The 27,040-nt window shown below is 41.2% G+C and overlaps 3 protein-coding genes across 10 annotated transcripts in view; 2 read left to right on the forward strand and 1 right to left on the reverse strand.

Annotated features, from left to right (window-relative positions):
* ADAMTS17 (ADAM metallopeptidase with thrombospondin type 1 motif 17) overlaps positions 1-2,435 on the forward strand; it is a 166,188-nt gene extending 163,753 nt beyond the window's left edge. The window contains exon 24 of the mRNA XM_087704329.1: positions 524-2,435. Within this exon, the coding sequence (XP_087560455.1) occupies positions 524-675 (152 nt within the window). The 3' untranslated portion in view covers positions 676-2,435. The remainder of the gene's footprint in view (positions 1-523) is intronic.
* Positions 2,436-7,854: 5,419 nt separating this feature from the next.
* LYSMD4 (LysM domain containing 4) lies at positions 7,855-14,510 on the forward strand. The gene is made up of 3 exons (XM_014061727.2): positions 7,855-7,981; positions 11,996-12,286; positions 13,759-14,510. The coding sequence occupies exons 2-3, from the start codon at positions 12,011-12,013 to the stop codon at positions 14,335-14,337; spliced, it is 855 nt and encodes a 284-aa protein (XP_013917202.2). The 5' UTR covers positions 7,855-7,981; positions 11,996-12,010; the 3' UTR covers positions 14,338-14,510.
* An 8,805-nt stretch (positions 14,511-23,315) lies between these two features.
* The window catches only part of MEF2A (myocyte enhancer factor 2A), an 86,144-nt gene continuing 82,419 nt past the window's right edge, over positions 23,316-27,040 (reverse strand). For 4 of the 8 annotated variants that reach the window (XM_014061723.2, XM_014061720.2, XM_014061726.2 and 1 more), the window contains 2 exons: positions 26,561-26,687; positions 23,317-23,851 (listed from right to left, as the gene is read on the reverse strand). In XM_014061723.2, coding sequence (XP_013917198.1) covers positions 23,488-23,851; positions 26,561-26,687 — 491 coding nt within the window. In that variant the 3' untranslated portion in view covers positions 23,317-23,487. Of the gene's footprint in view, positions 23,852-26,560; positions 26,688-27,040 lie in introns of all 8 variants that reach the window. The other 4 variants (XM_014061721.2, XM_087704330.1, XM_014061722.2 and 1 more) reach the window with 3 other exon arrangements.

Below are 27,040 nucleotides of genomic sequence, written 5' to 3' on the forward strand. Positions count from 1 at the left end.
CATGTAACAATGTTATACCTGTTTCTTTAAATCATCCTGTAAATGTGATTGGTTGCTGTTTCTCAATTGGCCATAAGATGGAGCCAGAATCACTGTTAGATGCTGATCTGATCTGAGTGTTTGGAAGCTGGCTGTTAGAAGTGCCGTATAGTGATCAGCGTGAGGTATTGTAAGTTTTGCAACTGCTAGCAAACTTTGTGTACCGGACTGTTTGTATGATTATGGACTATGTTATTTGGATTATCCCTTAACTGAAAGACATTGATGACTGACTGTCTTATCCGTGTATGACTTGGACTGTTTGATGGACTCTGATACCTCTATTTCCATGAAAGTAGAAGCCTGCTGGTTTGTGTATTCTCCAACACCACTCTCACAACGCTTCTCTGAACGCACTCGCTTTCCCAACGGGGAGCTTACCTAATAGATAGCACTGTGCAGTTTCTCCAGGATTATGCTCTTCCTCAAGTAAAACAACGGCATAATTTCTCATTCCAATCTTTTCTCCCCCTTTTCTTCACAGCCGCTCTGACCTACAAGTGCACGGGAGACCAGTGGGCAGTTTATTGCCGAGTCATCCGGGAGAAGAACCTTTGCCAGGACATGAGATGGTACCAGCGCTGCTGTCAAACCTGCAGAGACTTCTATGCAAGCAAGATGCAGCAGAAGAGTTAATGAAATCTGCCAAGGCTCCTTAGGGAATTATAGCTCATTTGTACTTCTTCCTACGAATATATCATTAACTTATGGAACTCGTTGCCACAAGATGTGGCGATGCCTATTTCAGCTTAGATTAGATAAATTTATAGGGGAATTGGGTTTATTGATGGCTAATGGCCATGACAACTAATTATAGAGTCTCTCTGGAGAGAGGTCATCTACTTTTGAAATGCAAGTGCTAATGATATCACATTGGATTGGAAAACCATAATCACCTTTTCACATGGCTGAACGTTTAAGAAGAAGCTTGACAGAGATGGACTTTGGTTTGATTCAGCAAGGTCAACCGCATCCAAAAATGGCAAACGCAAATATCTGTTTTATTCCAAACACCAAGTTACTCACCACCAATGAATCCCAGGGCCTGCCTAGAAAGACTTGAAGCTCCCTTTGCAGACTGGATGGATGAACGCGTGACCACCACAATAGCAATGGCACTTAGACTTATATACCGCTTTACAGTTCTTTACAGCCCTCTCTAAGCGGTTTACAGAGTCAGCCTCTTGCCCCCAACAATCTGGGTCCTCATTTTACCCAGGATGGAAGGATGAGTCAACCTTGAGCCTGGTGAGATTCAAACTGCCAAATTGCAGGCAGCCAGCAGAATAGCCTGCAGTACTGCACTCTAACCACTGCGCCACCACAGCACAAAAAGAAAAAAAATTCATCTCAAAAACCAATCCTGTAGAACGTTATGATACTTTTGACATGGCTAAAAAAAAATGTTTTTGTTTCATTAATATATAGATTATTGCAAGCCACTGGATGGCTTGTCACCATTTTCTATTTTTCATTTTTTAAGGAAAAGATTCAGAGAGCAATTAAATTGACTGAAGGTGTACGTACCTCTGCAGATAAGCCTGTGGTGAATAATATCTCTGTCTATATCTCTGGATGGAGGCCGGATGATTTGAAAGGGAAAAACCATTAATGAAATGAAATCTTATATAAGTTTACTAAAAAGCAGCAGACGAATGCTTCTGAAACTTCTGAAAGAAATCTACTGTAGCCACTCAAACCTCCACTAAATATAATTTCACGGATTTTTTTTTTAAAAAACCCTAATTAATAGCCATCTTTTGTCTCTCACCTAAAATATATGTATTTATATTATTTTTTCTCTCTGGGCTGGGGGTTCTGTTTAATATTTTAGGCTATTATTTTAGGCTGCAGTCCCTGGCCTCAGCTAAGATGGGAATTCTGATAGTGGTAGCCGAATGCCTCTGAAATACAGCAATAAATCAAAGATAAATTAATCATTTTGTACGCCCATATTGAAATACTTTATTACACAGCCAATAAGTTAAAACCAGATCATGTTTATAGGTTTTGCTGCCTGTCAGTCCAGGCTCAGAAATTGTGGAGAAAATGCATCTGATCCAATAATGTGCATTTGCAAGAGTGTAGTTGTATAAACCACTATTCAGGACGCTCCTTGACTTAGAACCACAATTGAGCCCAAAATGTTTGTTGTTAAGCGAGACAGTTGCTAAGGAGGTTTTGCCCCATTTTACGACCTTTCTTGCCACCGTTGTTAAGTGAATCCCTTGTTAAGTTACTACATGTTTGTTAAGTGAATCTGAATCCCCCACTGACTTTGCTTGTCAGAAAATCACAAAAAGTAATCATGTGATCCCGAGACAACGGCAACCGTCTTAAGCACATGCCAGTTGCCAAACTGCTGCTGCTGCTGCTGCCATAGCCATAAGTGTGGAAAAAACAGGTATAACCAGGGGTGGGTTTCTTGCCCCGTTCCAACTGGTTCGGTTGGAACGGGGCCAGTGACGTCCTCGTGCATGCGCGCGGAGCACGCATGCGTACTAGCGTCTGTGCGAGGCTCCAGCTGCTCCTGGAGGATCGCGCAGGCGCTGTATGCGTCCTGCGCATGTGTGGAAGCGCAGAACTCGTCAAAACCGGGTAAGGAGCGCGGGCGGGCGGCTGGGCCCTTCGCCGTTCTCGGAAGTTACTTACTTCTGGGTTCGCCGACCAACCGGTTCGCAGGGACCGCCGCGAACCAGTTGAAACCCACCCCTGGGTATAACTCACTTTTTCCCCCAGTTCTGTTGTAAGGGAAATGAACTGTTGTATGCCGAGGGCTACCTGTGTAAGCCACTTATATATGTGGCATGATACGTTCCAATGAGATGGCAGCACTGAGCATAGGAAGTTTCATTTATACCTGATAGCATTCATGACTTCAAGATAAAGAGGCATGAGGAAGCAAGAGGGCTGGGAACCTTTGCTGCAGCACCGGAGATTGTAAGGTGGAAAGTCTCAGAGTTTCAATCAAGACCCACTGAGCTCTTCCCATCCTGTAACTCCTCCGACTTTGAGCTAGTGACTCACAAGTACTTGAGACCACCACCTATGTCAGTGATGCCGAACCTTTTCGACACCGAGTGCCCAAAAGGGAGCACTTCACGCTTGTCTGGGCCGCGACCATGTGCACGCTGAAAAATAAACTTATGGTTTCTGGCTCATGCATGCGGCAGTGACCCAGGCCTGCCACGGCCCCCAAACCGGTTCTCTTGGGGTTTTTTGGTACTCTGCATGCGCAGAACAATTCTTATTGTACTGCGCGTGCGTGCGTGACATATCGTCGAGCAAAACGGCAGTAGTGCTTGCTGGAACTCACTCCTGGTAGAGGGCTAATCCTATCCTGTCCTGGGGGCCATTTCTTAATCTCATCACCCTGGAACTGAAGAGGAGGGGGGCAGGGAGCTGCTTTGCCTTTAAAAACATGTTTCTCCTTTTCTCATCCAGGGAAATATAATATTCTGCCTTTTTAATACTTCCCAGAATATTTCACTCTTCTTGGAAGGGGTGGGTGAAATTCATTTTTTCCCCACTACTGGTTCTGTGGGCAAGGCTTGGTGGATTTGGCAGGGGAAGGATACGACAAAATCTCCATCCCCATCCCACTCTGGGGCCAGCCAGAGGTGGTAGTTGTCGGTTCTCCGAGCTACTCAAAATCTCCGCTACCGGTTCTCCAGAACCTGCTGAATTTCACCACTGTTGCAGCTTCCCCATTAACTTTGCTTATCACAAAAAGGTGATATCGTGATCCTGGGACCCTCAAACCGGCACAAGTACATGTCAGTTTCCAAGCATCCAAATTTTGATTACACGGATGCTGCAACGGTTGTAAGTGTGCAAAACAATCATGGGTCCCTTTTTTCATTGCCGTTGTAACTTTGAATGGTCGCCAAAGAAATGGCTCTAAGTCGAGAACTACCTGCAGTTTCATGGTGGAACACCTAAATAGTTCTACAGTTGCGTGGCAGGGCAAATACAACTGTGTCTTTCATTCTACTGATGAAAGAAATGTCCTTCTGGGTTCGGCTCCAAGTGGGGAAAAAGACACTGGGGACACGGAGGCTGCTTGGAAAGATGGTTTATTGTTGGACAGGACCACATGGCTTGAGCCCTGAACAGAAAAGGTGATCACATGCTTCAATGTTGGTGGAGAAGAAGAGAAGGGCCGAGGGAAGGGCTTGCTAGGCTTTTTATAACCTGTTCAGTCCCACCTCTCTGTTTCCTGTTCCTGTGTAAGAAATGTATTCTGATTGGTTCTCAGACTCCCATGTGGCCATGCAGGGGCAACTCTCTGGGCTGTGTTTTGAATCCAGGTTTAGTTGAGTTCTCAGATGCCATGTGGTCAGTTGAGTAAAGGGCCAATATTATTATGCCTTTACTCCCATCCCCTCTGGGGCTGCAGTGGAGAAGTCTTTATTATGTAAAAGGGACTAGCTTGGCCTTCTTAATGGCCCATTAACAGTGGGGATGGACAGGAAGCTACAGGCAGCTATTCTGTCTTTTAAAACATGTTTCTTTCTTTTCATATCCAGAGAAATATTCTGCCTTTTCAATATTTCCTAGGATATTTCATTTTTCTGGGAGAGGGCTGGATGATAACTTCCCACACTACATAAAGCAATATTTTTATTTGTTCATTTTCAGCTCAACACTCCTGCATGGTAATATTTCCACTGTGACAAAGCCTTATTCTATGTACTGTTCCATGAAGTACTGTACATTTATAGTTGCACAATTTGTCACTTGTGATTGTAGGAATTTCACTACCATTTGGTGCTAACTTTTTCTCCCTTTGTGATTTAAAGACATCATTTGCAGCTGAATATTGATATTTTATTCTAATACAAGGCAATAATGTAATGTTACGTTGTTCAGTACAGGGCAAAAAAAAATGTATATATATTTTTAAAATGATTAGATATCAGCTATAGTCAAGATAATATTTCTAATTCTTTTTCCTGGTGCTGGTTAAAATTGGTTACAGAAATACAATCAAGCTGAATAAAACCAATTGTAATTTTTTTTTAAAAAAAAATTCCACTCTGGAAATTAAACAAGCTTCATTGTGTTTAAAATAAATATTAATATTAAAATAAATAATAAATGTATTTTTTCCAAAATTTCAACAAGCTGTGTGCCTTTCTTTGCAATCTGTGGAGTTTATTCAAAGTAAATTATTGATACTCAGGTAGAGTCGCAATTTTATCTTTCATTGTCCTTAAGCATTTTTTTAACCGAGACTGAGAAGAAACACAACCAGCAGACCAAAAGCCAATCTTCAAAATTAATTTACTTTAATCAATCAATCAATCAATCAGTATAGAGCTGGAAGGGACCTTGGAGGTCATCTAGTCCAACCCCCACCCCGCCCAAGTAGGAGGAGACCCTGCACTATTTCTAACAGGTGGCAGCCCAGGCTCTTCTTGAAAGCTTCCAGTGATGATGCTCCCACAACTTCTGAAGGCAACTTCTGTTCTATTCATTGATTGCTCTCAGAAAATGAACAGATTTACAGAATTGGAAGGGACCTTGTAGGTCATCTACTCCCAACCCCTGCTCAAGCAGGAGACCCTATACCATTCCAGATAGGTGGCCGTCCAGCTTTGACCCTTGGCTGGATCTACAGTCATGTAAAAAAGATTATTTACAATTACATGGATGTTAGTTGCCCAGACTAGCAGCTTCACAAGTATGACTCCACCTGCATGACTAAGTGACAGGTCAACATGTTTGGAGGGTGGATGCCAAAATAATAAGGAAAGTGTCTGTGTTTTCTTTAGCTGACTCGGTGATTTCTTTCTCTTCAGTTCCAGTCGCCCCATCAATATCGTTTGTGAATAAGAGATATCTTTGTGAATAAGAAATATCCGTTTAATTAAACTGCTTTTAAAATGTTATGCTAAGAGTGCCATCTGCTGGCCAATTGTTAAAATTGCTGTATCAATTTCCTCCACCCCAATCAGTAAAAGCCTAATAGCACCTTCTCTGGCTAACAAATTTCATTCAAAGGCATATTTGCCACTTATGGTTTGTGGTGGCTTCAGTTCTGCCCAACCTGTGACCTTTGTCCATCACATCAGCAGATAGGCTTGTTTTAACCCACTCCCCCCCAAAAAATTCCTCCAAGCATTATTTCGACACATGTAGAATTAAGGTTAGAGACACTGTGGCTCAGTGGCTAAGACACTGAGCTTGTCGATCAGAAAGGTAGGCCATTCAGCAGTTCGAATCCCTAGCGCCGCATAACGGGGTGAGCTCCCGTTACTTGTCCCAGTTTCTGCCAACCTAGCAGTTCGAAAGCAGGTAAAAAATGCAAGTAGAAAAAATAGGAATCACCTGTTGTAACAGCATTCCATGTGCCTTTGGCGTTTAGTCATACCAGCCACATGACCATGGAGATGTCTTCGGACAGCGCTGGCTCTTCGGCTTTAAAACAGAGATGAGTACCGCCGAGGGGGGAGGGGTTGCTGCCGGTTTTACTGCCAGTTTGGAACATGTCCGTGCGCTGTTCAGTGTAAATTGTTCTTTGTGCATGCACAGAACAATTTACAGTAAACTGTGCACATGCAGTCACTAAAAAAAACACAAAATGGCAGCAGCCAGCAGGGGTGAGGGAACCAGTTCGGGGGCATGGCAGGCCTGGGCCGGTGCTGGTTCTTTGATCTAGGCCTGAATTCCACTACCGGTTTGGCAGAAGCAGGCCGAACTAGCAGCAACCCATCTCTGAGCACCACCCCCTAGAATCGGGAATGACTAGCACATACTTAAGAACTAAGGCTGATGGGAATTCAAGAAAAATTCTTGGCCTGACAGTGGCTCTAGCATAGTGCTTTTCTAACAAGGTTTAATGACTCTGCCTTCATCCATCAGCCATGCACAATTCTTGGATTGGAAGCATCAATTAATCAGGATAGAGTTGGAAGGGACCCTGGAGGTCTTCTAGTCCAACCCTCTGCTCAAGCAGGAAACCCTATATCATTTCAGACAGGTGGCCATCCAGTCTCTTCCAAAAAAAACCTCCAGTGATGAAGCACCCACAACTTCTGAAGGCAAGCCATTCCACTGGTTAATTGTTCTGTTGGGAAGTTTCTCCTTAATTCCAGGTTGCTTCTCTCCTTGATTAATTTCCATCCATTGTTTCTTGTCTTGCCCTTCTGGTGCTTTGGAGAATAATTTGACCCCACTCTTCTTTGTGGCAGCCCCTCAAATACTGAAATACTGCTATCATGTCTCCCCCCCCCCCCACACACAATGTCCTTCTTTTTCCTAGACTGGCCAAACCCAAATCCTGCAACTGTTCTTCCTATGTTTTAATCTCCAGGCTTTCATCATCTTAGTTGCTCTTCTTTTTTCAAAGTCTCAGCATCTTTTTTTTTTTAAATCTGGTGACCAAAACTGGAGTCAGTAGGTGAAAACACAGGAGAGGATGCCATCGCTTTCCACAGCAGCAGCTTCCGCCAGTTGATGATTGAAAATAAGATGAGAATTAAGTAAGGGGCTGCAGGAATTTAGGGAATAGTTAAAAGGAGGAGGGGAGATGACAGATTCTTCTTATCCCTTGCAAAGATCGGAAGCCTTCTAGCTTCTTTAAACATTTCTCTCCTTTTTCTTTTCTTTTGCACTTTTGTGTTTTTCTTTCTTTCCTTTATTAGATGAAGGTTTGGTTTGGTTTGGTTTTGCCCTGTGGAAATTAAAGTTATAGAGGCGCTCGCCCTTTAAATCCAAGGCGTTTGCTCCCGCCCGGGGCAAACTCATTTCTAACGCCCTGCCCACCAGTGCCCGTTCCGCCGCCCACACCCTGCGTGGGACTGGCTGGTATGCGGCCCGGCCTCGCCTTCCTGGGCTATGGCAGCCAATCGTGAAGGAAAGCAAGGCAGGAGTTTGACCAGTTGAGGCCAGAAAGCAAGAAAGGGAAGGGAAGGAAAGGGTGCTTGCCCGGAATCAGGTCAGCAAAGAAATGGGGGAAGGAACTTGGGCTGTTGGGGAGGAGGGGGGAGGAAGAGGAGGAGGGAGGGGAAAAGTTACACGGGGGTCCCCATCCGCGAGGAGGCGGAGATCGGAATTCCCGATTGCTCTTGGGGGTTTCTGTCCTGGGGGTTGGGGGGGGGGGGTCTTTGCCAGGAAGGGAAGAGCCACAACGTTTAAAGAGGGAGAAGGGAGAATTTGGGGATCATCTCGAGGGTCTAATGTTGCTTTTCTCGCTCTTCGCCATTCTGAGAGGGTGGGGACTCCCACTCTCAGAGTTCCCAGTCAGCATGCTTTGGGACAGGGGTCCGTCCCCCCCCGCTTCCCCCAACTTGGCAACCTTAAGACTTGTGGACTTCAACTGCTAGAATTCCCCAGCCGGGTAGCTGGAAACGGTTTTCATTAGTTGGGAATGACAAACTGCCATCTTTTGGAAAGCTAAAAGAGGTAAAAGTTCCTCAAACCCCCATATCTTTAACCTTAAACTGTCCACCGTGGATCTCACACGTTTTCTAAGAGGTCCCTAAGGGGGCATGCATAAGCCCACCAGCGTGCCTACTGTCCCCATTGATATGTACTCATTTTATGTGACCATGGCCATGTTATATTTACTTATATGCATCTACTTGTACCAATCTCAGGTGAAAATGTCCATGTCTATACTAATACCTGATACTTTGTACATGTTGACAAATTAATAATAATAATAATAATAATAATAATAATAATAATAATAATAATAATAATAATATTCTCACACTGGTTGAGAAAAATAAGGTCACAATCATAGACATCGCAATACCAGGTGATAGCAGGGTCGCCGAGAAGGAACTTGAAAAAATCGCAAGATACCAGGACTTAAAAATCGAAATTCAACGACTATGGCACAAACCAGCAGTGATAATTCCAGTGGTAATTGGCACACTGGGTGCTATTCCAAAAGCACTGGAATTACATTTAAAACAGTTAAAAATTGACAAAATCACCATCAGTCAAATGCAAAAAGCCGCACTGCTTGGATCTGCACGCATATTACGAAAATACGTTACGACGTCCTAGGCCCCTGGGTGGGGCCCGACTAGTAACCAATGCCAAATCCGGCGAAACAACTGGCCGCTGTGATACAATTGTATAATAATAATAATAATAATAATAATAATAATAATAACAACAACAACAACAACGTTTGACAAAATCACCATCAGTCAAATGCAAAAAGCCGCACTGCTGGGATCTGCACGCATATTACGAAAATACGTTACGACGTCCTAGGCCCCTGGGTGGGGCCCGACTAGTAACCAATGCCAAATCCGGCGAAACAACTGGCTGCTGTGATACAATTGTATAATAATAATGTTATTATTAATAATACGTTACGACATCCTAGGCCCCTGGGTGGGGCCCGACTAGTAACCAATGCCAAATCCGGCGAAACAACTGGCCGCTGTGATACAATTGTATAATAATAATAATAATAATAATAATAATAATAATAATAATAATAATAATAAATGAGGGCAGCAGCTCTTTGGATCTACTTTAGAGAGTACTGAAGTGATCTCTTGAAGGGTTTAGGGAAGAATTTAGGAAGAAAGTCCTGGAAAGTTGTGTTGATATTGTTGTGTTTCTTTTTAACAAAACAGACCTACAGACAATATTCTAAAGTCAATTTTGTATTCTTCTTTCTGACACACACGAATACTATGTGAAGAATTCTGCAATAATGCAGCCACCAATTCTACCATGACCAAAATTTCATCCTACTAATGCGGGCGGGTTTAATGCTAGGATATTTCCATTTGTGTTGGATTAGATCAGGGATGGGCGACTCTGCCACCTTTTATGATCTGTGGACTTCAGCTCCAGCATGGCTGGCTCAGGAATTCTGGGAGTTGAAGTCCACAGGTCATAAAGGTCACCCCTTGGACTAGATGGAGTTTAAGTAGGAAGGCTTAGTAGTAAGTGCAGCTCTATCAAGACAGCAAATCTTTTACTCAAAGTGTATCTACTTGCTGATCAGCCATGACTAAAGGTTTTTGACGTCAGCCTCTCTGGAAGAAAAGTGGGTAGAGCCACAGGTTTTTGGATTGCTCATTTCCAAATCAGATTAGCAGAATGAATTTCCTCTGGAATGAGGACAATGAAGAGATCACATGTTGATAAGAAAGAGGCACCTTTTGGATTTCTGATGTCTTAAAGAAGGGATATACAAATCACAAATCCAGAAAGTGACCTGGATAACTTTTCTATATGGGATTTATCAAAGAGAATTGTTAAAGCTTTGGAGAATTTAGTGAAAAGGTACCAAGAGAAAGAAAAATACTATTGGAAGGAATTAAAGATTCTTGAAATTAAAAGAAAGGAAGATAAAGTTGGTTGGTTGAACCAAACTATTTGTTTGATTTGTCCTTAAAATAGATATGTTGAGATGCCATTAAAAGTCCACCTTTAATGTACTTTTATCAAACAATGAAGACTTTAATGATTTATTTATAGATAAGAGAGGAGATAAGGGAAAAGAAATAATTTGTTGTATTTTAAGAGAAGATAAGCTATTAACATTGTTTATATTTGATAAACAATGATACCTGATTTCAGTATCTTCAAATACATAGTTTAGTATTAACAAAAATTGCAGATGAAAAAGGAGTACAGAGAGCTAACTAAATTTGGGGATTTTATAATGCATAGCTCAATACAACTTGAGGGGCATTATAAATTGTTCATGAAGTATGGGATGAAATCCCAAGAGGGCAAATATTGTATAATTGTAATTGTAATTTAATAAATTTATATGCCGCCCAATCCCGTAGGACTCCGGGCGATTTACAAAGTACAAGAGTAAAAAGAAAAAGTTAAAATATAGGGAAAGAGAAAACAGATTTAAAAGCAACACACCATACACTCAGCCTAGGTGGGGCTGGACCTCGTTCATGGGGTCAACAGCCCCAGGCCTGCTGGAACAGCCAGGTTTTAGTGGCTTTTCGGAAGGCCGAGAGAGTGGGAAGGGTCCGGATCTCCGCGGGTAGATCATTCCACAGGGCCAGAGCAGCTACAGAGAAGGCCCTCCCCTGAGGGGTCGTCAGCCGGCATTATCCGGCCGACGGCACCCGGAGAAGGCCCAGCCTGTGAGATCTTATCGGCCGTTGGGAGGTATGTGGCAGGAGGCGGTCTCGCAGATATCCGGGTCCTAGGCCATGTAGGGCTTTAAAGGTGATAACCAGCAACTTGAAGCGCGTTCGGAGACCGATAGGAAGCCAGTGCAGCTCGCGGAGGATAGGTGTAACATGGGTGTATCTAGGTACACCCGATATCGCTCGCGCGGCTGCATTCTGGACCAGTTGTAGTCTCCGAACACTCTTCAGGGGCAGCCCCAAATGGATAGCGAATGCATGAATAGAGATACCACAGTGGGGATTTCAGTGGAAGTATACTGGATTCCCAATAAATGTTTGGAGTGTGGGGCCGGGAGGGGGGGAATTGACATTGGTGTATTACTTAGTTGTTAAGGCTGGCTAAGGCATTCATGGAGTTGAGTCTAAGATTATCTTAAAATCACCAAGGATTGGGGAAAACTGAATATGAAGCTAAAAGCTTTCTCAAATGCATGGCTACAATGTATGTACATATATATCTTTAAAAAAAAACTAAAAGCCTATTTTTACAACAAAGTGCAAACTTTTTCTCCATTCTTAGAAATCCAAGACTGTCTTCATATTCATCTCTCCACCTCTGGATGGCACCAGATTAGCACATTCCCAGCTTTCATACCTAAGGGATGATGAGGCTAACAAGACCAAAGACATTGATAAGAAATATATGCCATGGGATGTGAACATTAAAAATGAAAAAAAAAGGAACTTGTTTCTTTAGGAGGGGGGAACGTATCTCATGGTGTAGCATGTCAACATGAATGATCTTTCGGAGTTGTTGCCTCAACTTCCGTCCTTAAATAATGCAGCTCGCTTGATGAATAATACTTTTCCTTTTGCAGAGGTTGCTCTACAACATGAGGCTGCACGAAAGGCTGATCAGGCCCTTCCAAGCTCCTGCAACGGTCCAAAACCTCTCAGGGAGCCAAGTGTTTTTGTTCAGGAGCAGCGGGCAATCCGATTCGGAGGACTCGTCAGAGGAGGAGTTCAACACCATGGAATTACGCACCAGGGGCAAAGACCCCCAGCCATCCAGTTCTTCCCAGAAGAGAGTGGGAGATGTGCAGCTTCTAGAACGGGTCGTTAAAAAAGACGACAATCTCAACAAGTTGGCTCTGCAGTACGGGTGCAAAGTAAGTGGCAGCTTCTTTGGAGGAGAAGCAAATGGATCTCGTTTCCACCAACTGGATTGAGAGGCGTTTCATTTCAAGCCAAGATTGTTTACAGGGATTAATTTTCCAGTTCAGGATATTTGAAGGCTGGGAAGGGCAATCTAGTTTTTCCGGTTGAGACACTGGCCAAGGTGCCTGCTCCCCGATGCCACCTTTGGCACATCAGGGTGAATTAGGAGCTTCCATGCTTGCATTGGGTCCTTTAATGATTAAGCTTAGTCAATTATTTTTTTTAGCTGATAGAAGAATATTGTGCAACTTGAAAATCAAGGCTGGTTTTATTTATTTTATTTATATGGCACCTTTATTATTTTGAGAGGTAACTCAAGGCAGTTGACACCCCTTTCTCCTCCTCCTTTCTCCATGGAGATTCTGTGAAGTGAGTGGGTTAGTGAGTCAGTCAGATTAAACTGTGGATTTAATTTGATCTCGGAATAGAAAAAGCTCAATTAAAAGAACTTGAACCATGGGCTGGTCTGCTTTACAATTAATGGGTCTCCATGAATTTTGCTTAGATTTTTCTCCCCCAGGGATTAATTTGGATTTGAAAGTTGTGTTGTACTATTTAATTGTTATAAATGACTAGTTGATAACATGGTATTGTCCAGGTATTTATTTATAGGGGGAAAATGTCTGGACCAAACATAATTTCTAATGTTGGATTTTCCCCCTTATCAGAGGGAACCCCCTTGTGGAGTACTGTGAAGCCGTTACCAAGGCAGCTCCACTGCGCTGTATAGTAGAAGCCATTTTAAGATACAACAGGCTGTATCTTAACAGAACACACACCCTGAGGAGTGTTAGTATTTTTTTCCAGAGATTAAGCCATCTGTATACCAAATTTGGTTGAAATTGCTCGAGGTGTTCCAGAGTTATGCTGGAACATACAAACACAGAGCCATTTATAAATAGAGAGAGATTACAGATTATACAAAGCTTTCTTTTTGGTAATCTTTGCACAATTTGTTTGGGGAGTTTTTAGCCTCCTTGTAGACTTTACAAAGTTCTGATTAGGCAATATTATTGACTCCCTCAACTGGGAGAGTTCAGATGCAAGGGGACTATATTTCATGTTGGGTAGAAATGATATAAGGTGTAACACTCAAAAGACATTGGAGACGGCTGTGCTGTACTATATTCTATTCTATTCTGTATTCTAACTACACTCAACTAAGATCTAGTCAAAATGGTTTTGAATGTCTGTAATTAAACATTTTAACAAGTGAGGAAGTTTGGTGCAAGAACTCTTTCTTAATCTTTGGCTCCGCAAGAGAAGTGTCTAGGACTGTACTTGAGCTTTACATTAAACTAGTGCAAAAATCTTTATGGAATTACTGGAGCATATCACCCAAATTAGTAATGAAAACCAAACCATCTTTGTTAAAAAAAAAAAAAAGAATCTCCATAGACATTTTCCTTTACCAATTTTTCAGGTTGAAGATATCAAGAGGGTTAATAACTTTATCCAAGAACAAGACTTCTATGCCCTGAAATCCATCAAAATTCCGGTCAAGGTGAATGGACTACTGACGGAGACCTGCGATGAGTTGCTACCCCTTCAGACTCCTGCTCTGCTCCTCGAACACTCTGTATCCATAGATCCGGAAAACAGGAGTGGCGACCATGAACAATTTGATCAATATTTCAGAGGGATTGACCAAACCATTGAAAGAGTGACACAGTTGGAAATCCCTTCATGCACAGATCCCTTCATTGAACCTTCAAACTGGTCATCTCGGGAGCAGAAAGCAACCTGCACCGGAGCAGATTATGGGATCCAGTGGTGGAAAGCAGTTTTTCTTATGCTCCTGATAGGAATTGTTTTACCTGTGTTTTACATTGTCTATTTTAAGACCCAGCAAGTAGATGTGGTTCTCAGTACCTCCAACACGACAGAACCTGTCAAAATCTCAGTGAACCGTTCTTTGGTGGGAAGACCAAACTCCGCTGGGCAAGAAAGCACCTCCACCGTCCACACTACTAAAGCAGCTTTCATCCCATCAGGGGGGTGACATAACCCGGCCTGTTTTCCCTGCCCCAAATGATCTGGGAGTAACAACGGATTCTGGATTTTTTTCCCCTCTCCCAAGAGCAGTGCAGCATCTCTTTGTTATTTGTGGTTACTAATGAATTTTGAGCAAAGACCAGCCAGAGGAACAACAGGGCAAAATGAGTCGTGGGAAGATAATTATTGTTAACCTGCTCCCACTGTATAGGAAGAAAAGGGACATTTTTTTTAATAGCAAAAATGAGGACAGAGGCCCAACCTACTACTGCATCCTACAAATGCCCGGATTTTCCTCCTGAGATCTCAGCTTCCAAAAACCCTTTTCTTTTTACTCTCCTCGGTCCCTTTTCCTTTCTATTGTTAAAACATTTCTCCACACGGTGTAACTAGGGTAGTTTTTTCAGGGAACACAGTTTGAGTGATATCCCTATTCGTCTTGCAGGGTTTTGTGAGGCCTGGCCCTTTTGAAGAAATAAGATGCATCCAGATAATCCAGCAAAAGCCGGAATACTGCATGTGTTTAGCAAAATGTTTAAAAGTCATGTTTGAGATCTGCAAATTAGGATTTGGGGGCGTTGTTTACATATGTAATTTTTGTTTTGCAAGTTGTGGATCTATACCTAGTGTGAACTTTGTAGCCAAAGAAGTTACAGGTCTATTTTGACATTGGCCTCAAATGGAGGGTTTTTTTTTCCTTCTGTTATTAATCTGCACGTTTTAATGCTCATGTCTCTCATCAACCAGCATCCCACTTATTGATGAGTGGATGTGAACAATTGGCCAGAAAAACTTCCTCTTTTAAGCTTTTTGACTGGGATACAGAAAGTCCTTGACTTACAACAGTTCATTCAGGGACTTTTCAAAGTTACGGCACTGAAAAAAAGTGACTTATGATCATTTTTCACACTTGTGACTGTTCAAGTATTCCCAGTTTAATATCTTCCCCATAAGAGCTGCTGTGGTGCAGTGGTTAGAGTGCAGTACTGCAGGCTATTTCTGCTGACTGCCAGCTGCCTGGAATTTGGTAGTTCGAATCTCACCAGGCTCAAGGTTGACTCTGCTTTCTGAGGTGGGTCAAATGAGGACCCAGATTGTTGGGGGCAAGAGACTGACTCTGTAAACCGCTTAAGAGTTTGCTGGAAAGCACTGTGAAGCGGTATATAAGCCTAAGTATTATTGCTATAGTCATGTGATCAAAATTCAGATGCTTCCTAATCAATTATTTGACAATTATTTGAATAACCCTGACTAGCTTCAGATGCAGCCAGTAAAGGGTTGATGTGGAGAACTTTTGTCTCAGGCAATTGTTCTAAATTTGCTGGCTTCCCTCCCTTTCTTTCATTGTTTGATTAGTGGTGAATCTAATCTCAGAATTGGATGAAATACGCAAGAGCAAAAAACCAGCAATGGGATAACTGGACTTCCCTCATTGCTCTCTATAAAGTATTAATCATCAAGGGGAAGATATTAAAACAGTTCTTCCCAATTTCTCAGGATGGTGCAGTGAAAAATGATTAACATTCTACCAATAAAGGAGAATATTTGTTGAAAATAGCGGTCCTTGGTGCTGTCTGATCTTGGTTGTTTTCTTGCAAAGGTTTTCACATGATGACGTTACCTACTTTGGGTAATGAGATATCTGCAAGAAAACATTCCTATTCATTGATATTAATGCAATCCAGTTAACCAATCTGAATAATGCAAGCAAAGAAAGTCCTACGATCCCAAATTATGTACCATGTCATTATCAGTTATCTTGTCAAATGTGAGACAAATGAAACATTTAATGGACTTATTGCACTACTGAAGTTCTTTCTTTTAACATGTATTGGGCCAGGAGAAATTTTTGACGGAAATGGGAGCATCTTGAATATGGGGAAACAGAAAGGAGATTGTCCCTCTTCACTCTTCCTATGCAAAACTGCCTCTTTTTTCACCTTGTCCTCCATTGCTGTAATTAAAAAAATAAATAAAAAGTATTTCTCTTATAAAACTCAAATACTATAATTAAAAAGACATAAGCAAACTTGAAATTTTTGAAGTAGTTTAAGAATCTTTGCAATATTTTTCATTGAGTATTTAAACTTATCAACTTTTGAGCTATGACTCTGTGTTTGAATAAAGTTGAAGTATTATGTTTACCCGTCAAAGTGTCACTCTATTTGCCACATGTTTGTTTGGGGATCCTAGTAATTTCTCAGTGATAGGAACTCTTCTTTTTCTCTCATATGCATCAGGTTTTAGAAGCAAAAAGTAACTTACATTGAGGCATTTACAGAGGAAAAAAACCCACTTATTTTAAATACCCCTAGCTATATTCCAAGGGAACCAGGCCAGAGAACATGGTTGCTGGACACCATCAAATATGACATCAGCCAGAGCATAGAACAACTCAAAGTAGGAGTACAAGATGAGAAAATGTGGAGAGGTTTGTTCTCTGAAAATGATCCTGCTTTTTCGACACATTTCAATCCAAAGAACATGTTGTTTTTGGATGTCAACAGGACAGTTTAAATGAGGCCTTTCCAAATATTTGTTTTCCATCATCAGTTGAACAAAGCAAATGGCTTGGGCAGATATTTGAATCAGAGGCAGCTGCTGCTAACAGCTCACCTGGCTTACGCTTCTAAGCCATGACTAGCCGACCGCAGCTTGCTGAATAAACCACAGTTTGTTGGGCTTATATAAGACGCCAAACCAATTTCAAACAAGCGATATTACAATTTAGGGTGAACTCAGCTTATATCAGGATACACCAGTTCGGGTATTATTTCTTGGACTGAATATAGGCAATTCCTCGAAGTCAGCTGTAATTACTTTTTTTTTTAAAAAATGATTTCGTATGTAACAAACACCTTCCAACTCTTAATTCATTACCAAAAATGCATTTGTTGGCTAGTTCAAATTTGTGAACTCGTTCAATCAGAAAACCCATGGTTTTAACAGGGAGTCTTCTAAATGAGGGCTAGATTCAAAAAAGTTAGCATGATTCTGAATCTCCGGTTGCAATGAAAATGGGTCATGTTTCAAAAAGGTGAAATTTGTTTTAGTCTGATCGGCTAAGCTGGACTATAATTAGCAATGCTGAGCCAAACCTTCGTGACGGTCCATGGTGATGCAGCTCGACATTTCTGGGAGGAGGGAATAGGGGGGTCATGTTTGATTTAGACAGTCAAGACTGAGCTGGCAGAGAAGAAAAAAAAATTTTTGGATGGAAAGCCTGATGAAGTTGGACAGCTCCACTTTCAAGTTCATACAATAAGGTAGGGGCATTTGGTGACAGGACAATGACTAAGAAAAAGATGAATCAAGCTTAGGAAAGACTCAGAAACCGGGGAAAGTAGAATAACCAGGCATTCTAAATAGGAGTGAGTCTGATATACACAGTAAAAGCCAGTATTTTTACTTTAGTGAATGCAAGATACAAATATTTTACAACAACTTCTAGCATTTTCTTAACCATTTGATAAAAAGTTCACTAGAATATTTATTGTATAATGAAGAAAAAAACACCACATTCAGGGAAAAAGATTAACTTAATATTTTTTTCTCTTAAAGATTCATCTTAAAGATGGCAACAAAGTCCAGCTTGTGCCGCCAGGCGGCTTTAACCGCAAACAGCTTCGTCTGTGAACTGTCGACTACAAACAATTACTAAGTACATATATATATATTTATTTCTTTTAAAAAAAGCTTTTCTTTTTTTAAATATAGCAAAGCAGTGTTTTCTTGCACAACAAAGTGAGGAAAAAAAATCTCTTTTTAAAAGTCTTTCACATTCTAAATTTCAAACTTTCTCCCCCCCTCCCCCATGGTTGATATCTGGGAGGAATCATTTATGTTACTTATTTACTATATATTTCTTGTGCACACAGTACACTTGCCTATGCATTAACGTCCTATAATAGGTAAAAGGCTTAAAGCATTCCCTACTAGGATTTTGCTGTGCAATCCCCAGGAAAAGATGCAGCTGCTTTAAAGAGTTGCATACAGCTGATACATCCACACCCTTACGCATTCCAAAGCACCTTTCTGGAACTGTTCCAAAGTGCTGCACAGCCTCATTTCTTTATATGCCATATATATATATAAAGTTATTAATAGGTCTTTGATTCTTTGCAACTCCTTTCTAGAAAGATTTGTGTGCTATGCAGTCTTGCTGAAATCTTATCATATATGCATTCAAACTATTTTACACCATCACCTCCATTGTTTGAACCCATTCATTAGCTTAAAAGGGGGATGAGTCTTATTAAGAGGGGTTGATCAATTAAGAAAAGTCATGCTAGGAGGATTTAGCCTTCTGTCAAGCTGATAACCCCCTAGCAATCTTGAAAAGGGTGGACTGTTCACCCATTTGGCCAAGGATCCTAGCACATCTAATTTACCTGAAGTTCTTGTTCCCAGCATAGGGTTTGTATTGAGGATAATTTCAAGCCATATCTCCTTAATGGAAATGTATTAGGTCAGAAACCACCCAATGTATATCTCTATATATACCTCTGAATGAATTTTCAGAGTGTTGCTAAGATCCTAGAGAACCAAGATCAAACCAAAGAGCGACTTCAGGCATGCTTTAAGCTGAGGGTTTTACAAAGAAGACGAATAATATTTCAGCATTTTAGAGTAGTTTTTTTTTTTAATCCAGCCAGCTCTTCATTGATGTAATACAAATTCCTGTAAGATTTCAAAAAATTTTCGTGCAGTATCGGGGACTGCAGGCGGTCCTTGTTTAGTGACAGCCTTGGGCAATGGCCATTTGTAGTTATGACAACCGTGAAAAGATCACTTTGCGACTAATCCTTGCTTTTACGACCATCGCAGGTCGGTATAGCGAAGGAAAGCTGGAGCCGGAGCGCAAGTACAGTCACATTACCTTCACTTAATGGTGGCCAGTGGTTCCAATTGTGGTTGCTAAACAAAGACTCCCTGAACTATCCAAAAAGAAAATTCAGGTCTGTGAGGCATGTGCAGCGAACTGAAGGGCCCTTTGGGCCTCACAAGTTTCTGCTCTGGAATAATTGCACAATTCCTGCTGGAAGGGAGGGCGATGACTCACAAACGCATCGCCCTGTTAAAAATGTTTTGCATCACTGCAGCAACGTCAGTGCAAAACTTTATATTTGGTACGAAGGAACAGCAAATGACAGCACAGAAACACCAACTTCACTCAAATGCCAAAGTACAGGATGCATCTATAACTAACTTAGCATAAGCAATCCTACTTGCTGTTGCAACTTTATCAACAGGGTCAAAGGGTATGTTCCCTCCCCACAAAAAAAACCACCTAGAGTTACACGAGTTAGTGCTAATTGTAAAAACAAAACAAAAAAATCATTTTCATGATCTGAAGTTCTTCCACAGGAGAAAACGGAAGGGGAAGAGATCGTAGAGCAACCTGTTGGGCCGAGAATTAACAGTCTGATTTCCAGAAAGGATTCTTAAATCAAAACAAAACAAAAGTTGGGTGGCTTAATGTACAAAGCCAAAAACGTTTTTTCTGTTGTATGTTTTTCTTTTAAAAAAAGACGCATGATGATGTAACTCCTTAGAGACCTGCATAGGAATAAAGACTACTGAGATACAGTCAGCACAGCCATTTGCATTAAGGCACACAAGAAATGAGACAGTAGATGTGAAATGAAACAAAAAATAACAACTCCCAATTGAATCTGCGGGAAGGTCCGTGTAGTGCCAGAGAAACATGCTCATTTGAAGCACCAGAAGGATCACTGGAGGGGCTGCGTTGTTCCCACGTGAGGGAGCAAGGAAGTTTGACTGCATTTTCTGTTTTACCCTAACTAACAAGGTTTGCAGTAGCTAAATTCCAGCTCTTTTAGTTCCTCAAAAACATATGAGAAATGATCACAAAGAATAGGGGCAACGGGTACTTTTTTCCCAAACTAAAAAACAATTACAAGGGGCACTATGCACCACTGGTATATATGCTTATTCATGATAGAAGGAGGAATAGGTAATGTGTAAAAAAAAAAGGAAATATATTTCATTTCTGTATAGTTGGAGATTTCCAGCGAGCCATGCTGAAGAGGTTTAGAAGGTTGTAGGTTAAGAAGAAACGCAGGTCAAAACTTGACCTTAAAACTCAAATTTGTCAGCATTCCAGAATTCAATTGCATGTCTTCCGAAATACTATCTAGTTTAGATATGAAACAGAATTACTATTTCACTCCAAGGAAAAGTCAAAAAGAAAGCAGCCAGTGACTGGCTCACATTTACAGTAAATCACATGTTCAGATAGACTATTTAATGTGGTTACACACAACTGGAGTTTCTCACAACTGGCTTCCCTGCATATATCCTGCCAGACTCCCAAGTTCAAAGCAGTTTTTATTGTGTCAAATGTGAACTGATCCACGGGAATGAATTGTAGGTGAACTGCACTGCAGGATGGGTTAAGCATTGCTTGACGATCAACAAAAGCCATTTTGGCCAAGGGGATGAGTTCCTTAGATGGCAGAAGAGAAAGCACTGAAATGAAATGGCTAAAAGTGAACGTGATGTTCTTCTATGCTCAACTCTGTGAGATACTGACACAGGAACCCACCCGTATATTGTACACAATAAGGCCAAATTTAGGACCTGGTGTGATGCTGTCTTTAAGTCTAAATTAGTGCAAATGAAAGTCACGGAGCAGCTGTTGGGTCCAGAGATTTAAATATTCTAACGTGTGCTCAAAAATACAGATTGGATATCTGAACACACTAGAGCAGAGATGTCAAACTCAAGGCCCGGGGGCCGAAGCTGGCCTGTGGGGTGCTAAGATGTGGCCCCAGGGCCACCCTGGAAACAGCGAAGGACCGGCCCGCAGTGCCTCTGCCAGCGAAAACAGGCTCCCGAGCTCCATTTTTGGCTGTGACGGCCTTCTGCAACCCTCTGACAATGAGGGTTGCAGGAGGCTGTTGCAGCCAAAAATGGAGCTCGGGAGCCTGTTTTCACTGGCAAACTGCTTGGGCCACCATGGGCACTCCCGATATGAGTGACATCGAGCTGGCCATGCCCACCCGAGCCATGCCCACTCCAGCGAGATCAAACAAAACCCTGAATGCGGCCCTCAATGAAATTGAGTCTGACACCCCTGCACTAAAGGAAACTCCTATATAGCTGCCCCCCTCGAAGGGTAAACTCGCTTTCTAAATAACTTGCATTAGCAAAATGCTTGTAAAATATACCTTGTCCAAAACGTACACAAACCCACTTCAAAATCCCTCTTCTTTTTTTGCTTCTCGGTGTATGTTTTCATGACATGAACAATATGATAGTTCCCTCAACCCCAAAAGAGACATTTGTGAATAATGCCTTTAAAAACCATGTTGCAATATCTTTTTCTATTTATGCAGGATGAATTTAGTATCAGATTTCTATAAGAGGGATTAGGGAAGGATTTATCACTTTACTATCTATATACATATATATTTTCATATATATATAAATATTGATATATAGATATATATACACACACACATGCACACACAAATATACACTTATACATATATATATACATATATATATATATATGTATGTATGTGTCTCTCTTGTGTGTATATATTTATAAAACGTGTAAAGAAAGCTTTACTATACAGCACAAAAAAAGGAGTACAATTTTAACAAACATATTCACTACCAGTGAAGGGGACAACCCCTTTTTAAAACACCTTTTGAAAAAATCTGAATATTAATTAAATCCAAAAGAAAGTACAGCATATTGAACAAAATAGTAAATATGAAACAGTGAATACTCTACTAATAAGGACCTCGCCTTTTCTTCTTTTTTCTTCAAGTTGGCGTCAATCCACAAAAATATACTTTTTAATCTGGTGAACGTATAGTACATACGTACTTACACCAAAAGGTGATCATATATTTCAGATGCTATATACACAAAATTTGGCTCAAATTTTAATTTACATAAAGAATATTCATGGCTTATTTTTCCCTAAGGTTCTGCCCGCAATATTTTTTTCCTTCCTCCCCTGAAAATAAAAACAATAGACAAGTCAAAAAATCAAGTTAGAAGTATACTCTACAAATTTAAAAAAAAAAGCTACACCATTCAACTTTGGCTTGTATAAATAATTCATAGCAGAATGTGTTCAAAAGTACATATATAACTTTCTATATAGTCTTCAAGGGACGTATGGTTTTCTTTAATAAAAAATATACACGAGCTAAAATTGGTTCTCTATATTTTAAAAAAGGTACGATTAACATAAGAAAGCTTTTTAAAACATATTCCAATTATAACTTAATATATTAATTCTTTTTTCTTCTTTATAGATATCTCATAGGCTAACATCTTCTGAAGATTTCATGCGTATTATTCATGAGTCTGTCTCATGTGGTTTAAAAAGAAAAAAAAAATCTTATCAGACCCAGCCTTGTTTTGCATGTGCAAAAACAGGAGTTTGAGTATGCGTGTTTTTTTTTTTTAAATAATACCAGCCCTTCTCCATGCATTCTTTGCAAGAGACCCATGCTAAGACTGGGTTAGAGAGAGGTCATCCTATGTACAGTATTGCTTTCTTTTTCTACTGCTCTGCTGCTACAAAGCATAATTTTAATTACAGGAAACCACACAACTGTTAAAAAACACACAGGAACACTACTAGAGGCAGGCCCTGATGGTTCAGCCATCTAACTGGATAGTTTATATAAGGGGGAGAACATTTCTTTTGCACTACCAAAAGTCCAGCGTTAAGTGCCAGGTGAGGCCAAGGCCTGCAAAGGGGGGGGGGGGGAGAAGAGTCTTCTGTTATACTTGTTTAACCCACAAGGGCATCCACAACCATATAAAAACATTGGTGTCAAGTGCCCAGTTTTTCTTTTTTTGTGTGTCTTTCTACACGTTCACACACATATATATGTATACAAAGATATATATATGCATGTATATGTGTATATATATATATATATATATATATATATATATATATATATATATATATATATATATATATATATATATATATATATATATATATATATATATATATATATGATATAATATAATATAATATATACACATATAAATATTTATTTGAGGTCCTTATTTATAAATTTAGATATGTCAGGACTGTTCATGGGGGAGTGGGGGGTAACTCAAAAGCGGGAACCCGACGTGTGGAGAACGGCGGGCCTAGGTCACCCAGGTGTCCATTCTCATCCGCTTGACCGTCGGGCTCTCACGATCTTCTGAATTGGGAGGCCTTCCCAGCCCCACTGGCGAATGGAAGTCACCCCGGGGGTCCTCCCGGTCGCTGCCGTCGTAGGAACTGCTAGAGCTGCTGAGACTATCCACCGGGGAGCGGCCCATTTCTTGCCGCGACGGTTGAAGAGGTGGTGGCGGTTGCTGCGGCAGCTGTTGAGATGCCTGGGGCTGTGACTGGAACGTGGACGGGGTCACCCTTTCTCGGGGAGGTGAAATCGGTTCAGACTTAATGTTAAGATTCTGATTGGTGTTGATGGATAAACTGGAACCCTGGGATAACTGGCTTCCCGTTCTAATTAAAGTCGGAGAGGGGAGAAGGGGGGGAGAGGGAGGAAGAGAGAGAGAGAGAAAGAAAAATCATGGTTTGTTGTGGTTGCTGGAGCCAACATTTAAGAAACCCAACCTTGCATCCAAGTGTTCTGACCTAGGCTTCCCAAGAGCATTAAAACCAACTCTTTGTCCCGATAAAACCTCTTTTATTTAGGTTAAAGGGAATTCCTCTCCAGCAAAGTCCCAGCAAACAGTCTTTCATGAGATTTCACAACTACAGATCTTTATCAGGCTTGGAGAGCTGCCAGGCCGATATCTTCCAAACGCCACTTTGTAGCAGACAATACTTGGCAAGAAGTCAGGAACAGATCTTCACCATAATGAATTGAACTAATTGTCTCCTGCAAACTCCCCTCCTCTTTTGCTCCTCTTTATTCCCTATGGGAAGGGCCATTCACCATCCACCTGTTTTTTTTACTCCTGAGTCGGCCCTTGTACCTTAGCTGTTGACTTCTCCTGGCAGGTCTGCGCATGCGCGCACATTGGTAACAGGCTCTTAACTGTTCTTCTGTCCCACTGATATTTGATTCCAAAGGCTGCTGATAACTGTTGGACGGCTCTGGCCCCATCTCTGCCTCTGACACAGAGCCCTCATCAGAGCCTTCTCCAGACTCAAGGACTGGCCCATGTTCCTCCCCAACCTTCTGTCTTGAGTCTAACACCAGCTTCGCTGGCCACTAGCGGGCCACAACACAAATAAATTAAAATGGAATGGTTGTTGTTTAATTTATATCCCGTCTTTGTTATTTTTTTTTACAAAGAACTCCAGGTGACAAACATATCCTACACACCTCCATCCTCTTATTTTCCCCAGTAGCCACCTTGTTTAGTCAGGGAGGGTGGGGTGTGTGTGTGTGTGTGTGTGTGTGTGTGCGCGCATATTTGTGAATGTAATGCATTACTAGAGAAGACAAAGGGCAAATGTGACAACATGGAGACAACAAGCCCAGTTCCTCTATAATCCAGTTGTGTTATTTGCTGGATTCTCCAAACATTTTGAGCATGGAGACCTAGTCTTAAAAAAAATCAATTGGTTTGTCTGTCGTATTAATCAATTAACATTAATCAGCAGAGTTGGCTGAATATACTACACCAGGTTGGGTGGACTTATCCCTTAAGACAAAGGATATAAATCAGATTATGATTTAGGGCAGTGTGGGAAGCAAGTCATTTGTTCATTCAAAAATGAGTGGAGTTCTATCAGTAACCAGCTTTTGCTGCCACATATTATATCTCGTATATTTCAAATGAATTAGAATGGGAACAGTAATTGGAAAATCATGTACCTGCATTTTAATCACTTTGAACAGTCAGTAAATGGATGGTTGTAAATTAAGGACTAACTGTAATTTTCCAAATTGCTTTTAGTCTTTTGAGTCAAAAGGAGTGTGTTAAGAATTTTGATTTTAATCCAATTATAAGAAATTGTAAAGAAACTAAACAGAATCTTCTTTTTCATGGCCTCTGGCAATTTACAAAAAATATTATTATAGGCTGCTCCATTTCTCTTGGCTATTTTTTGAAATGAAGAGAAAAATACTGGAGAGTGACAAGGATTTCCTTTGGAAATTTTAGAATAGAATAATGTTGTGACTCAGCAGCAGCTTGCTGTGAGTTGCATTGGGATGCAGGACTAATGAGCAGCTGTTGCTCATTAGGGTCGTCTTCTGCAGATAAAAGATGGATGGTGCCACACCTTAGTTGCAGAAGTCAATGTTCGTTCGTGGTTCGTAGTGTGTGGTTCATCGTTGCAAGATTCAAAGAGGCACTTGGATAAGTGATTTGCTTTCTGTAAACCTGATTTGCTGTAAGAGCTTTTTGTTTTTGCTTTTGCTGTGTAACTTTTTGCCAGAGACTTTATCTACATTTATTTTTGGGCTCACAGCCAGCTTGAGCCAGGACTGATAAAGATATTTCCTTTGAAGTTCTGTCTGACTGTCGTCTGTGAACGAGCGAAGAAGGGGGGGTCAGAACAGAATAACAGATTTGGGAGGGACCTTGTAGGTCATCTACTCCAACCCCCCTGTTCAAGCAGGAGACCTTACACCATTTCTGACAAATGGTAGTCCACTCTCCTCTTGAAAGCCTCCAGTGATGAAGCTCCCACAACTTCCAAAGGCTGATTGTTCCATTGGTTGATTGTTCTCACTGTCAGAAAGTTCCTCCTTATTTCCAGGTTGAATCTCTCCTTGATCAGTTTCCATCCATTGTTCCTTGTCTGGCCTTCAGGTTCCTTGGAAAATAGCTTGAACCCTTCCTCTCTCTGGCAGCCCCTCAAATGTTAGAAGATTGCTATCCTGTCTCCCCTGGTCCTTCTCTTCACTAGACTAGCCATGCCCAGTTCCTGCAACCGTTCATCACATGTTTTAGCCTCCAGTCCACTGATTATCTTGGTTGCTCTTCTTTGCACTCTTTCTAGAGTCTCGACATCTTTTTTGTAGTGTGGGGACATGATTTTTCCTTAAACCAGCAAAAATGCAGGAGTTTTGCAAATCATAACTCGGCATTCTTCCCGAGAAAACAACCATGCACATCCAACTAATTTTACGCTAGAAAGTAAGGAACACGACACTGAACTTGAATCAATCCAAACACGATCAGAGGTTGTGGAGTTCCTACTGGGACCAAGATGGCGAATCCAAGGAAGCTGCAAGAATGATCTCCTACTTACACAAGAGAGCTGAGAGCTGCCTGTCCTAGATGATGCTGTTGCCAGGCAGAAACTTGTCCTAATGACAGCATTCCTGGGGAGTTAAACCCCTGCAGGGCTGACAGGTCTGCACTAGTCAAGGAGTAATCTGAAAGCGGAGAGAAAAATATTTTGTATTAAGCATTTGTGGCAAAGTTATAAGGTTGGTTTTTTTTAAAAAAAAAAAATTCTACACCTCACAGGCTGATTGCTAACAGCTGAACAATTGTGAGGTCCTATTTACTGCTTTTGTAGATTGGGTAAATTGGTACAAAGATGCAAGCCAAACTAATTTGTCCCCCATCTCTAAGGATTAACTCTTGAGTTTATTTTTTTTTAAAAATTGCTCAAGGAAAGTGTATGGGCGGCTTACTTGAGATGCTGAAACACGGGAAGCCTCTTAAGACCATCTTTCATTTATGAGCAGAGAGCGGATGCAGAGTCCTTGACACAACTCTTGCA

This window comes from Thamnophis sirtalis, unplaced genomic scaffold, assembly GCF_051295495.1.
Source record: "Thamnophis sirtalis isolate CommonGarterSnake01/CBP01778 unplaced genomic scaffold, rThaSir2_p1.2 scaffold_2, whole genome shotgun sequence".
NCBI lineage: Eukaryota > Metazoa > Chordata > Lepidosauria > Squamata > Natricidae > Thamnophis > Thamnophis sirtalis.